A 15731-nucleotide genomic window follows, 5' to 3' on the forward strand; every position below is an offset into this window, starting at 1 on the left:
TCAACTTTTCCAGCTTTGGATAATTTGGTGAGTATTCATTTCAGCAAATTGTGTGCTCAGATTACAGGTAGGATTGCTTAGTCTTGATCAGAGAACTCTTCCTCAGATTGGCCTGATCTTGTCTTCTGGATGATCTACTTGTAGAGCAATGTGATGTCTCTCTAAGATCTCCACAGTGATCCCCATATTATTCCAGAAGGTCCTTTGACCTGCTGAGCCAATTTCTCAAGAAGAGAAGTTAGCACATTCACTTCAATGCAACAAGTCTTGTTTTGTTCTCCTGATTGAAGCCCCAATACACTCCTTCACTGCGTGCATGACTATATATACTGTATATAGTATCTTTACATTGTTTACTTTATCCTATATATTTAATTTGTTTCCATTTAACTTTTCGGTTTCTTTTAAGAATAACATAGTGAGAAGGATTACCCAACAATACAGCCTATGGCAGTGGTCTCAAACTCCAGTCCTGGAGGGCCACAGTGGCTGCAGGTTTTCATTCTAACCCTTTTCTTAATTGTTGACCAATTTTTATTTTTTTTGGTAATTAACTCCTTTTTGTTTTATTTTAATTGACTTGTTTCTTTTAAGATTTGTTCCCCAGATTGTTTCTCTGTGTGTTCCTCTGAATTTCTTCGTTTCTTTCCTTAAATTGCACCCAAACAGAAATGAAATGTGACATGAGTGAGCCAACAGAAGACCAACTAAGTCAGAGCCTTCAACTACAACCAGTTACTTAATTAGACATCAAGTCTTGTTGTTAATGAAACCCGTTCTTTAATTCCATGGCTTGTTGCTGCTCTTATTGTGCAATGGCATACATTTCCGAAATTGTTGATTTTCTCTTTTCCAATAGTAGTTTTAAAATGTTTTGGGGACCTGAGCAGATCAATATTCCTGAGACCTTCATCTTTCTTTATTTTCAGATATTCAATGATGGACACAGTTTGCTGCTCATATTTTGGCTCATTTTGTATCTTGTTATCATATGACTGCTAATTAAGGAAAATAAACAATTAAGGAGTCTGAGTTTTCAAGAGCAAGTCAATTAAAATTAATTCAAAAGAGTAAATTAGTAGCAAAAACAGGTCACTAATTAAGAAAGGTTTTAGAGTGCAAATCTTCATCAACTGCGGTTCTCCAGGACCGGAGTTTGAGACCACTGGGCTATGGTCTGATTATGAATTAAGACATTCTCTTTATTTGGAGGCTGTAGATTTACTTGAGCTTCCTCTAGTATTTAATTACAGTTCAATAACATTCCGCCAGGTTAAGTGGTATATGAAAAAGGTATAATTATGTATTTGGTCTACATGCTTCCTCTGATGCACTAGATTTTCCATTTAGGGTGGATTCTTGCTTTGCACATGTTACTTTCTAGCAAAATCTCCAGTTCCTCACTCTCACGGCTAAGAAGAAATGAGAACAGAAAATGGATGGACTGAACTCATTGAAGTACTTTGAACAGTTCCCCAAGAGATAGTGTGGCACTAGTTAAGTTTATGTCCAATTGAACTTGTTACCATGACACACAAACCAAAATAAAAACCTTAACCCCGTATGCTTCTGGGATTTGAGAAATGGGTATTATTGTCAAGTGAGCATTTCTTTAATGTTTTTCTGTAATCCACTTAAAAACACATTTAATTTTATAGGTATGGATGTATACATTGATAGGTTCACAGATATGAAGAATGATAGACTTAAATAAGGAATAATCAAGACAGTTTAGGGTCACAGAGCCTATCCTGACAACACTTAAAATAAGGTGGAAAGCAACACTGGACAGACCAGACACTAGTCTGGCAAACCTGACTCACACACACACTCACACGCACACACCTACACACACACCTGCACTCACGTGGGGTGAATTTGGAGGTGCCAGTTAACTTGACCCTGATATCCTTGGAGATGTGGATTGGATACCACAGTACCTGTAGGAAACCCAACATAGATTCAAAGATGACATCTACATCTGTTATGGCAACAGTGCAAACCACTGTGCCACCATGCTATCCTTATTAAGCTTTACTTAATTGAATTACTAATGGAGACATTCCATTTTTCAATCCACTTGAAGTCTCATAATTAGCTGGTGCATAACATGTGTCCTTCTATTTTTATTGAATTTTTAACATTGCGATGTTTAAGGATTACTTCAATGAATTGCATCCATTTTACCATTTTAGACTTGGACAACTTTCAAGGTATAAGCAGATACCCTTGTCCAAACAAACACACATAGAAAAAAAAGAAACAAAAAAAAGTATGCAATCATCAGTCTGCTTGCTGAATGGGATTGCACTCTTGTAGGGGCAAAGAGGGCTGGAGCTCTGCATTGTGCAAAGCTATAAGCAGTCCTAGGCTGAAGACATTCCCACATACCCGCACTCGCTCATTTGGATTTGCTAAAAACATAACCTGGACATTTTTGTAATGTGGGAAGAAACATCGTGTCTCAGAAAAAAAAGCAATATGGGCACAGGGAGGAAATTTAAATCTAATCCAGGTGGTGAGTGGGTTGAGATCTGAATCCAGATCTCTGGAAGTGTAAAGTATATGGCTCACAACCATGCTTACCAATATATAATTGCATGAAGAGAATGAAATGTTCTGCAATTAAAATTAGAATAATGCACTAAATGTGTACTACAGCACAAAAGATTAGCAGTAGCAGTTAGCAGAAAACAAAGCAAAACAAAATATTTGTTTAAAACTGTGTGTAGACAGTCAACCAAATTCCCAAAGGTCAAGTTAAGAACTTCACTCATTAATGGCAAGTATAGACATTTTTCGACTACAACAAAAATAAGTATCATTTCAATACATCCCCATAGGATACCAAGCACAGTAGCTGAAAGGCTGAATTTTGTCTGCATCATAGTGACGTTCTTATACTAGGCCTTATGTGATTTAGAATTTAGCCAAAGAACAGAGGCAGTGGATTGCAACACTCACATCAACAAAAAGGACTGACTGGAAAATAAAACTGGCTTTGGTGGAAGTGCGGCCAATTTAAGAAACATTTGAAACTGACAACTATGAAAAGCACACTATATACTTGTGTGTTCTTAGCTCTGATCTTTCCAGCACCTGCTCCACAACAGCCGGCATGCAAATCTCAAGAACATTTTACGTTCAACCAGTTATACAAAGCTGGAGACATTATGCTAGGTGGTATATTTGTTGCAAATATAGTAGGAATCACTCCGGAATTATCTTTCCAGTCAAAACCTGGGCAGTGGCTTTGCAAGAGGTGAGTTCTCGAAAAAGTGACTTCATTCCCTTATATTCCTCAGCTTTACAAAAGACATTACAAATTATCATACATTATGTCCACAAAATACAACAGAGGCATTTTTAAATTGTAACATTTCTTCTTAAGCTCAGACAATCCTAATGTTTTTAACTGAAATGCTGTCTTTGTGGTCAAGTGCCTCATCTAATACAGCCCAGCTCTTCCTGTAAAATGTATACAGTTAATGTGTCATGCGCAAGTATTAAGAATTTACAAATACACTTTAAAATAAGTTTCATTTAATACATTTTAAAAGTATTTGTTCTGTGAATTAACTTTATATTTATTTCATTTTTGGTCCTTTTATGTGTCCTTTGGAAATTTTCATGAAATATCTACTGTATTAATTAAAGCATTTATTCAAGTGTTTCACTTATCATAAAAAAGCTGCTTGATAAGTTAATTGTTGCATAAATGTACATTAACAGATAACAGTGGTCAATTTAAGTAAAAGACAAATACAGTACATGCTTTTAGATTCAAAAGGAAATAATACAACTAAAAAGCATTTTAGATGTGCTCATGTTACATGCTGGTCTTCTCAGCCTTAAATCTGTTTTTCTTTTATTTATTTCTTTATTTTTTCCTGTGACAGTTTAGACCTCCATATATTTCAAAGGTCGGTGATGATGATCTTTGCAATTGAAGAAATTAACAAAGACCCAAACCTTTTGCCTAATATTACACTGGGATACCGAATATATGACAACTGCATGAATGTAGAGGTGGCCCTGAGAGCAGCCATGACACTGATCGCTGGTCTGGATGATGTGATCACTGATTACAACTGCACGGGTGTTCCACCAGTAGTGGCCATTGTTGGGGATCCATTGTCAATCCATTCAATTGCAATATCAAGATTACTTGGTCTTTTCAGAATGCCTTTGGTAATGTATGAGAGATTTATATATTTCTACAAAGTTGTGTGTGTAATGTTAATTAACTTGCATGTGGTAAGGCATTTCATCAGAGGTGTAAAATATTTACTCTAGTTCAGCAAGGGGTGATGGCTCACAGGTCCTTGGTGTGATTGCCTTTTCAGCCTCTCACTTACTCTGTATTGATTGCACGTTCTCTCTGTGTTCTGTGGTTTCCTCTCACATTCTCAGCAAGTGCATTTTAAGTTAGTTGAACATTTAAAATTGTCACAATAGTATTAAATAATAAGCTAATGCACGTGGGTATCATTTAAGGTTAGTTACTCCCACAGTTACCGGCATAGCCTTTGGATTATGTTAACCTATGTGGTGAAATAAGTAAATTCAGAACACTGGCAAGATACTGTAAAGAGGGCATCTGTTTTGAGTGGTAAGTGAGCCGGTGTGGGTGAAAGTCCTGTGTAATCTCCTGACACCGTGTCCAGTGTTTGCTGCTGCATTACACCTGATGCTGCTGCAATGGACTCACAATACTGTATTAACTTTGTTTTTTTATGAAATTGATTAAAATGCAGAAAAAACACAGATAAAACTGACTTTTTCCCCAATACATTCTTTTTTGTACTGTTTACATTTTCTGTTATTCTGAAATGCTATAGAATGTCATATGATAAGGTATGAACCTCTGAGGTGTCAAAGTGAAATGTTGTTAAAAGCACAGTAACTGTTTATAACAATTTTGTGCTCTATTTAAAGTACTTTTAATTTTGTAATTGATTCAGACTACCGTAGTGCATGCTGCTGTGAGTAAAAAAGGAATTGCTGTTAAATTATGAACATATTCCCAGAAGGCAGTACCTTGGTTTAGATGATATACTGGACTGTGTAAACATATTTATGCATATATTTATATATTTAAACATGTCAGTCAGTCATTTTCCACCTGCTTAGTCCTGAATAGAGTCATGGGGGAATGCTGGAGTCTATCACAGCTAGCATGGGGCGCAAGGCATGAACAGGGTGCCAGTCCATTGCAGGGCAAACACACACACACAAGCCACACACTTGGGCCAATTTAGTATCTCAATTCCACTTAACCTGCATGTCTTTGAACTGTGGGAGGAAACTGGAACATCAGGAGGAAACCCATGCAGACATGGGGAGAATATGCAAACTCTACCCAGACACGAACCCTGGTCTCCATACTGCGAGGCATCACTGTGCCACCATGCCGCTCTTATTTAGGCATGTATGTGTAAACATTTTTCTGTTTAGTGACAGCAGTGAAAAGTCACTATGTCACTTACACAGAATGATCAAGGCTTGTGTATACATGAAGTCAAAAAATATTCCTTTTTGAGGATCAGGTCCCATTTTATTTCCACCAGTGGCTGCCACAGAACAACAGTTGCTGCTCTTTTGTGTAATTTGACAATAGTGTAGGCAGTTCTCTATTTGTTATGTGAAGATTATCAAACTGATTTATAGGCATAATATAAAGAAACTGAATACTGTTGCTGACATATTTTTGTGCTGCTCACATTTTTGTCTGATCCCTTCTTTTGCAGATCAGTTATTGTGCCACCTGTGCCTGCTTAAGCGATAAAGTAGAGTTTCCTTCGTTCTTTCGGACAATTCCAAGTGACACTTTCCAGGTCAAAGCAATTGTTCACATTCTTAAACATTATAATTGGACCTGGGTAGGTATTGTAGGAATTGATGATGACTATGGATTTTATGCTATTGACAGCTTGAACAAAGAAGTCAAAAAATTTGGCTGCGTTGCTTTCTCTGAAACCTTCAAAGTCACCGACAGTGCAAAGCTAACTTATATAGCTAAAGTTATAAAGCAGTCAACTGCCACTGTCATTGTTGCATTTCTGATAAAAGCAGCAGCCACTGTCTTTGTAAATGAGATCTCAAAGCACAACATCACAGGCAAACAGTGGATAGCAAGTGATTCATGGAGTGCCTTTCACATGTTTGCTAGCAATGAGAAGTTTGGTATCTTCGGTGGAACATTAGGTATTGCTGTACGACGAGGAGACATCCCAAACCTGGACAAGTTCCTTCTTAGTACTCGTCCTACTTCTGATCCTGAGAACATGTTAATAAATAAGCTGTGGGAAGAACTGTTTGAGTGCAGGTTTCCAACAAATAGTACTTCATCAGATTCATCAGGAACCAAAATATGCACAGGCTCAGAAGATATTGCCAGCACAAAGACAGACTACACAGACGTAACCGACCTGAGAACCTCATATAATGTTTATAAAGCAGTTTACTCCTTAGCACATTCTCTTCACAATTTGATGACCTGTGAAAATGGAAAAGGACCTTTTAAAAATAACACATGTGCAGATATAAAAAATGTTCAACCCTGGCAGGTAAGGAAAACATTATTTTGTTTGCTTTCCAGTTCCTATTATTTAGTCTGGATTTGTTTTCTATAGATATATGTAGCAGCTGCAGAACAATTAAAAGAGATTTCAAGTGTAATTTTACCTCACATTAGTTTGACACAAATCTTTCCATCCATCCATTTTGAAACCTACTGAATCGAATTTGGGATCATAGGGGCTGAAGCCTATTCTAACAGCACTAGACACAAAGCAGGTACCAACCCTGGAGAAGGCATCAGTCCTTCAAAAGGTACACCCTCACACACATCCCCAGTAGGCCAAAATATGTGTATCTTAGCTTAGGAATATGGCAGGAACTATAATTCTGTTTTGAAGCACTTCATTCTGCGGTGATAGAGTAAGATGTGGCACCAGGAAGGCTTCTGTTTCTCTGGATTAAGGTAAACTAGTCAAACATTTTTGGGGGTATCTGTACAGCATAGTAATATAGTATATTTAAAGTTTGGAGAGCTTCATAAAATAATTTTCATGGTCCATTATCAGCTATTCCACTATCTGAAGAAAGTAGATTTCATTGATCGCTTAGGAAAGAGATTTGCATATGACAAAAATGGAGATGCCATACCAGCTTATGACATCATCAACTGGCAGCGTTTGGAAGATGGCACTATGATAAGTAAAACAATTGGTGTGTTTGATGAGTCACCTGCTAGTGGGTATCAACTCTCATTCAAAGAAGAAGATATATTCTGGAATTTTGTATCTAGAAAGGTTAGTACAATCATTTTGACTCATTAATTAAAAGCTGCTAAGATTATTTTGTATAACTTTCCTATAGTCCACATGTTTTCACAAACAAACAAAAACACATTACTTTTAATTCTGAGACACACTTCTATTTTGAAGTGTGATTCATGTCATTTTCTAACCCACTCAATTCTGACCGGGGTTGTGGGGGATGCGGGAGCCTATCCCAGCTACTATAGGGTGCAAAGCAGGAACAAGACCTGGACAGGATGCCAACCAATTGCAGGATGAACAGCCACACACGATAGGGCCAATTTAGCACTGCCAGTTCACCTAACCTGCATGTCATTGGACAGGAAATCTACACACACATGGGAAGAACGTACAAAATCTATGCAGGGAGGACTCAGGAGGCAAACCCTGGTCTCTTTACTGTGAGGAAACAATGCTAGAACTGTGCCACCCAGCATTCACCCATTATAATTTCTCCATTACTCTACCTTTATTTAATATTTACCTAAGTATGCAATTGTTATTTTTCTTAACCAGTTTCAGGGAATCTTGAATTGACAAAATTATTATTTTTTATTGATGTGTTTAGCTAGGATTAGACAGTCTTAGTCCTGGGATGCCTCAGAGGCTGTAGATTCTCATTCATAGTTGCTCCTTTATTTTAGGTCCATCTTCGCTGTTTTTGCAATTATGTATTTATGGTAAATTTTTGAGACTGGCCATGTTCTCCTCATGTTTGTGTGGGTTTCCTCTGGGTAATCCAGTTTCCTCCTACAGTCCAAAGACATGCAAGTTAAGTGGATTGGCGATGCTATATTGACCTTAATGTGTGTGGGTGTGGCCCTGTGTGTGTGTGTTCAACCTGTGATTGGCTGGTGCCCTGTCTAGGGATTGTTCCTGCTCAGGATAAGTGGATTTTGAAAATGGATGGATTACTGAGACAGTTTGCCTCAGTTCTCTGTCTTTAAAATAACCAATAACTGCATTTTATTTATCTGTCGTGCCCGAAGAAGGGGCCTGAGTTGCCTCGAAAGCTTGCATATTGTAATCTTGTTAGTTAGCCAATAAAAGGTGTCATTAGCCAAGTTTCCATCCAGTTTTTTGCGACGTTTTGTTATCGACAAACAGAATATACTTTAAAAAAAATGTGCGAAATTTGCTGTCTCCAGGCTGTTTCCATCCAACTGACTTTTTATCGATAAAATGGTGTGCATGATAACGTCATCCCCCCAAAAACGAACTGTCGCATAAGTTTTGTTGTATCGCGAAAAAAAATTTGCCTTTGAGCCGTTTCCATACATAATTTTGTGTATGTGGCAAATTATCTACCTTTTGTTTTCCACGTTACACCCCCTCCACTAAACAAAGAAACAAAGAAATGGAGAGATTATTCAGACAGTTTTTTGAAATTTGACAGCTTACTGTTATTTCAGTTTCACAAATAATTGGAATTGTACATAATATCCGAAGACGACAGCAGAATGAAACAGTTGCTTGTTCGATAGCCCTAGAGCTCGAAGAAAGTACCCCAATGCGACGAAACCCACGGGTATGGGAAAGATGACGGAATAAGACCTTCTGGGAGGAGGTGGTGGAGAGACACTTTACAGAAAATCTCTGGCTGCAATATTTTAGAATGACACGGCCGACGTTTGAGATATTGTGTGGATTTATCAGTCCTGATGTTGCACCCATCACAGGTTGTCACCGGCCACCGGTTCCAACCCAAAAGCAGATTGCCATCGCCCTTTACAAGCTGGCAACCTACGCTGAGTATAGAGTAGTTGGAGAAACTTTCAGGGTTAGTAAAACTACCGTCCATCGATGTGTATATGCTGTGTGCACCGCTATTAAAGAAAAATTAATGCGCCGTTATATCAGACTTTCGACTGTAGCGAGGCCAATGAAATTGCATACCACAATCCCTTGGTGCATCTTGTGCCACAGATTTAAGGTGCGCTGGATGGTACGCATGTGCCTATTCTTCCCCCGACGGAAGGCTACCGCGATTACATTAATATCAAAGGGTGGCCATCTATTGTTCTCCAGGCCCTTGTTGATGACAGGTGCATGATACAAGACATTTGCGTTGGCACTCCTGGAAGTGCCCATGATGCAGCTATGTTTGCAGCATCAGATCTGTACAGGTGAGCCTACCTTTCAACATCCCTTCTCAGTGCGATAACAACTGAATTAGTATTGTAACCTGCTTCCCTTAAGGTTTTTAATTAAAACTGAAATTTGAATTAATACAAAATAATGACGTTTAATAAAAAAAATATTAATGAGAGAATTTATCGTATATGCTAAAACATCTGCCATTTAATAATAAGAAAAAAAATTTTTAGATAATGAAACACACGGTTTATTAAATATTTTGACTGGCACAGTAAATTACCTTTGCGGTTTTTGTATTATTTAGACATCCTGAGAGACACCCCCAGGCTACAGTTGATGTGGAGAGAGTTTAGGTACCCCTTTTAGTAGCAGGAGACCCAGCCTATCCGCTACTGCATTGGCTCATCACGAGAAATAACGAGTCTCTTCATCAGACCATGCGAACCGCTCCGCTATTCTCGTTTTGATTGCACGTGATGAAAATGTATCATGTGACACATTTATTTTGCGTTAAAGCCCTTTTTTCCGACAAAAAGTGTTTCCAATGTAGTTTTTGCGACATCTGAAGCATCGATATGGAATTTATGCGCTAAAGTTAAAAGGAAAAATATTATGTCGACATGTACAACATTTTATCAATAATTAGCATTTCCATCAGCTAAAATTTGAAGCGCTAAATAATTTTTCGCAAGAAACTTGGATGGAAACGTGGTTATTTTCCTTAACTTCTCACGACATCTGTAAAACTAAGAAACATTTCTAACTTTTACACCTTCATTCTCATTCATATTTATTTTTCTTTCTTTTTACCTGCATTTCAATAGAAGATCATGAGTTGTTTATTTTGTATTTTTTCTCTTAGCTAGCAATTAACAGTAAATTTCCAATAATAATATACCTATGAAATAAAAACCTGCAAAATCTTCTGCATCCCAGGGCCAGAGCTTCCCATCTTGCATTAAGCAATCTCTTCAAGAAATTATGTTAACGTGCACATGCAAAATCAAATGAGACTTAAAACTAATAAACAGATTCTGTGATGTATATTTAAAATGTAATAGTATCACTATGTATGACTTTTGTATGTGCAGGCCTCAGCCATTCATTTCCCTACACAACAGCATTCTTAATTAAAAATGCTTCACTGACAGTAAATCTGTGTTACACTGGTTCATTCCCCAAAGGATATACTGTGGGTAGGCAGATGCCTGTTTTGCTCAGCAGGAAAGACAGAGGCAGTTAAGGCTTTGTTTGTATATTGATTTTAATATAGAGATACCTGAGCTTTTGAAACCTGTATCTAATGTTTCTTAAATGATTCTTCCTGCTTATTATCATTACTACTATTATTATTAGTAGTAATAGTAATAGTATTAGTAATAATAACAATAATTTAATTGTACTGTATGTTTGTTCTTTCACGAATGGTTTGATTAATAATATAATAATAGTAATAATAAATGTTAACACAATAAAACCGGATGATAAAAACAGAAGAAAAATATTGCTTACATAAACACAAAATTCATTCAATATTCCATTACATTACATTTTATTTGAATCTCAGCATACATTAAAAGTTTTTACATTTATTGTGTGAATGATACATTTATAATTATAATTGATTTTTTTATCAATGCGTTGAAATAGACTGGCCCTACTGCAATATTGATTTTCTGCCTTTAACCCAATACTGACCTGTATAAGTAGGTCAGAAAATGGATGGATGTTTTCTTGTTTGTATAGTTTTGTTGAGTGTATAACTATCTACCAGTTAACAATTCAGTAATAAAATTGTATAGCAAATTAAGAATGCAATGGTGAATTTCCTGTGAAAGAGATATAAAAGAGGGTGGCAGAATGGAGTTATCACTTCACAGATCTTGAGCCCTAGGTTCACATCCTGGCCTGGGTGCTGCCTCTCTAGTTTGCATGCTCCGCCAGTGGGTTATACATTTTTTAAGCTACAAGAGAAACAAGTTACATTACTAAAAGACTACAAAATTCACCATTGCATTTGTTCATGAGTATGTCCTGTAATGCATGACTAACAACCCATCAATAGGTTACTGGTTTCTGCCTATTACTAGAGATAGGCACCAGCTTCCTATCTATATGAAATAAATTAGAAAATGGATGGACTATATAAAATATTGATTTTTAGTTAAAATGTTTTAATGTTTATTTGAAAGATTCCTACATGTGATGAAATGGAAGATGTTCATTTGCACTTTTAAAGAGGCTGCAATAATGAATGTAATGTGGCAGCAGTAAAAAATAAAAAAAAATCTATGGATGTATTTTTAAGCATACTTTTACATTTGTATAATCACTGCCTTCTGGAATAAATGCTTACTTTAACTCATTATTAATTTAATGATATTGCTTTACGTTAAAAGCTGCTATAATACATATTGGTAGCCTGATTAGTATGTCAGGTTACATCTCCTTGATGGTCCCTTCTATAGGCTTACCTCTATGTTTGTAAGGCTCCATGGTTAGGAACATGAATAGAAAGCCACAAGTTTAGGGGGTCAAACTGTGCTAATGGCTGCATGTGAGGGCTGCTTGCTATGATTATGTAGATTAGTTCATTTCAAAAAAACAATCAGAATTAGTAAAATGTTTAGCACTGCTGTCTCACAGCTTCAGGAACCATCCAGGTAACTCTATAATGTTTGCACCTTTTCACACTATTCAAACGTATTTTTACCAACATCATAAAGGCTTGAATGACTCCTGGTTTTCCTAGCGCATTAATGTACAGATGCTATGTATATGCTGTGACCAACTAGAATCCTGTTAAGGGCTGATTCCTTCATTACAATCCATTCTGTCAGGATGGGCTCTGGTCTCGTTGTCACAGAATTATTACAAAAACAGGTTTAAAAAATTAATGGGATATATTTAAAATGAATACTTTTCAATTCTTTAGTACACAGTTTTGTTTTTTTTAGGTTAGTTTGATTTATAACACAAATTTGCCATGTTGTTATAGTATGTGTATTTTTATGTCCTTGTGTATGCTATAGTAAACTAATTGTAATTCTCATTAATTCTTGTTAAAGTGTATCTCTGCCAAGTAGCTATAGTAAAAGAAGTACTGAAAATGAATGGAAAGTTTTGTGTAACTTGGACTAGATATATGAAAATGCCAATTGAAGGAATTCAGATCTTCTGAATTGAACTTTGCAGGTCCCAGATTCAGTCTGCAGTGCAAGCTGCCCAGCAGGTACGAGGAAAGCCACTAGGAAAGGTGAGCCAATCTGTTGCTTTGACTGTGTACCCTGTGCTGAAGGAGAAATCAGCAGTGAAATAGGTAAGATCTGTTTAAATCAATGCACAACCACCCTGCAGTAGTACCTAATAGTGTGAGCCCTTCACATCCTATTAAAAGCATCACTTAGGCAGATAAAAGTGATCATAAATAATAATAATGATATACATTTTATCCATGCCTTTTCTGACACCCAAGCACAATGCTCAAAGGTAGGTTAAACCTTCGAAGCTACAGAAATCTCTGCTCATCTCAGATGGTTAGGTTCCTTGTGTATCCAGCTGTGGTTTGATCTCAGGTGAAGGCAAAACTAAGTGGATATTATAAACTATTAAATGTAATATAAATTTACACTTGAATGTCTTCTGATCAGTGGGGCAATGGGTAGTGCTGCTGCCTTGCAGTTGGGGGACCAGGGTTCGCTTCCCGGGTCCTCCCTGGTGGAAGTTTGAATGTTCTCCCCGTGCCTGCGTGGGTTTCCTTTGTGTACTCCGGTTTCCTCCCACAGTCCAAAGACATGCAGGTTAGGTGCATTGCCGATCCTAAATTGTCGCTGGGTGTGTGTGTGCCCTGCCCAGTGTTTGTTTCCTGCCTTGCACCCTGTGTTGGCTGGGATTGGCTCCAGCAGACCCCTGTGACCTTGTAGTTAGGATATAGCGGGTTGGATAATGGATGGATGGATGTCTAGTGTATTTAGAGTTAAAAAAAATCTTGCCATACTTGCTACTTCTGTGCTTGAATTTCAAAAACAAGAAAAGGTTCTATGAACAAGTAAATATTAACACTAGAATTCTTAGTTCAAAAAAATGTATCTATCTAGTGTTTAGGTGGCCTCTCCAAGTCCTAAACCTTAGACACAACCATACAAAAGGCAGTCCTTGTTTCAAATAATCTGTTTTTATTTTACAAAATACCTTTTCACAGGTTTCTTCTACAGTTCTCAAACATCCACCTTTTCATTCATTTTCCTGTGCCTTGCTTTTGTTACTCCTCCACTCCTCTCAGGCAAGGGTTGTCCTACTTTTCTCCCAACTCCAGAACATCTGTGTAAGGTTGGAGGTGTTCCTTTAAACAAAGACCCAGGAGTACTTAACACTGCAGTGAGGAAGCACTGCCAGGTTAGGCAGGGCATCCATCTGATGCAGGATACTCCTCCCAACAGTACCGTCTAAGTGCCCCCAAGAGCTACATCTCCCATGCAGCCCTGTTAGTTGTCCAAATGGGAGCTACACCAGAGAGATGCACTGGGGGAACATACTGCCCCAGCGGGACAGTCATTCCTAGTCCTTCCATAATATTGTCCCAACTAGAAAAATGAACAGCAAACCTCCTGGCACCCATCCACTAACATTCTTAGTCCATTGTGAGGGTGTCCTGACTGGGAAACCAATGTTCCATCCATATCAGGATGCCACTCTATCCATTATGTCTGTAGCCGCTGTGCGTAAGGTGAAGTCAGGCACGGGTAAGACGCGTGTCAAAGAAATCTCTCAGTCCAAAAGTTCGTTTTAAAAATATTTAGTGAAAGTTAAAGGCAAATAATCCATACAAGAATAAAAAGATAGTTACACACAAAGAATAAAGGCAAAAAAGGGAAAAATGTATCTTCTATAAACTTAGTTTTTCTTATGAAGCTTTGGTTACTTCTGTACTTAAAGGTTATTTATTTCTTCTTCTGTATGCTTTAAACATACGGTTCAAAACTTAGATCTTTTAATTTACGAGTTACTTTACACTCAAAAGACCCTTAGGCTGTTGGCACTTAGATATGCGCCAAGCTCAGTACCGTGCATAAGCACGAACGCGAGCATAAAAAGAATTCTTTCAAGGACACGGTTAAAAAACCGTATGCCTCTATACCTTACACAAGGTAAGGCTAAACACTTACTAGAGAACATTGTTAACTCAAAAACTGTTAAGAAATGACAGGAAAATACCAACTCAATTCTATTCATGGGGGTTTTAGGAACCTCCCATATTTTATGCATTATCATCTAGTAAATATTCATACATTTTATAGAACTAGGAAAATGGCTCTTACAATGTCCATCATAGTAAATAATTTTTAGACAATTTATATTAATATTGAGAGCAAGGACATAACTCACAGATTTAATTTCTTGAGTAAAATCTACTGTATGTCATACTTTATTTTGTAATGCTTTGATAACACTGTATCGAGAAGAGGTGTGAGTATGGGTATGGTATGGGTTAGCTCCACACTCACTTTTCACATCCAGGAGAATCTTTAATCTGTAACGTTTCGATAGTCATGTACTGAGATGAGCCAGGCAAATGAGGACACATGCATTTAGTAAGGGGTTGGTGTGAGAAGTCTCAGTACTTTTATTAAAACCAAAAACAAAGTGTAATTAGTGCAGTGCATCAAAATGTCCCAATAAATAAATACAGTGGAACCTCGGTTTGTGAGTAACTTGGTTTACGAGTGTTTTGCAAGACGATCTAAAATTTTAAATAAATTTTGACTTGACAAACGAGTGAGGTCTTGCAATACGAGTAGTATGGATACACTTTGTCTGCTGAGAGTCATGTGATCACACCTGAGCTGATGGTTCTTCTCTCTCGCGCGTTTGTGTGTTTCTCTCTCTCTCTCGCGCGCATGCATGCTCATGTGTGTCTCTCTCTCTCTCGTGGGCAATCGTCTCCTATTCTCCATCTGAGTCAGCGTGCCTCACTCATATAGTCAACATCCGTATGAGTTAATACTGTTTACTACAGCATTGTGACTGTGTGTGTGTGCTGTGAAGTGCGAGTCCCCGTCTTGCGCCCCAAAACATGAGTCTCAGTACTTTAACAACACCAGCTTTATTCAGCTTGAAACAGCAACAGCGCAGTTATTTATTGTAGTGGGATCTGCCACTCTCCTATACACAGACACAGCAGTCAGGCAGGATCGTTGCCAAGTAGTACTGTGCCCTACGCATTAATAATGTTCCTTGTATCACCCATCGACGGCAGGCATCTATAGCATGTCCACGATCTCTTTGGATTCTTTTACGGTAAACTGCTAT

The 15731-nt window shown here is 37.6% G+C and overlaps 1 protein-coding gene across 1 annotated transcript in view; it reads left to right on the forward strand.

Moving 5' to 3' along the window:
• Positions 1-15731, forward strand: part of LOC120528254 (extracellular calcium-sensing receptor-like) — a 36849-nt gene that overhangs the window by 4967 nt on the left and 16151 nt on the right. Inside the window, exons 3-7 of the mRNA XM_039752420.1 lie at positions 3082-3262; positions 3900-4191; positions 5751-6569; positions 7089-7316; positions 12618-12741. Coding sequence (XP_039608354.1) covers positions 3082-3262; positions 3900-4191; positions 5751-6569; positions 7089-7316; positions 12618-12741 — 1644 coding nt within the window. The remainder of the gene's footprint in view (positions 1-3081; positions 3263-3899; positions 4192-5750; positions 6570-7088; positions 7317-12617; positions 12742-15731) is intronic.

Source organism: Polypterus senegalus, chromosome 1, assembly GCF_016835505.1.
Source record: "Polypterus senegalus isolate Bchr_013 chromosome 1, ASM1683550v1, whole genome shotgun sequence".
NCBI lineage: Eukaryota > Metazoa > Chordata > Cladistia > Polypteriformes > Polypteridae > Polypterus > Polypterus senegalus.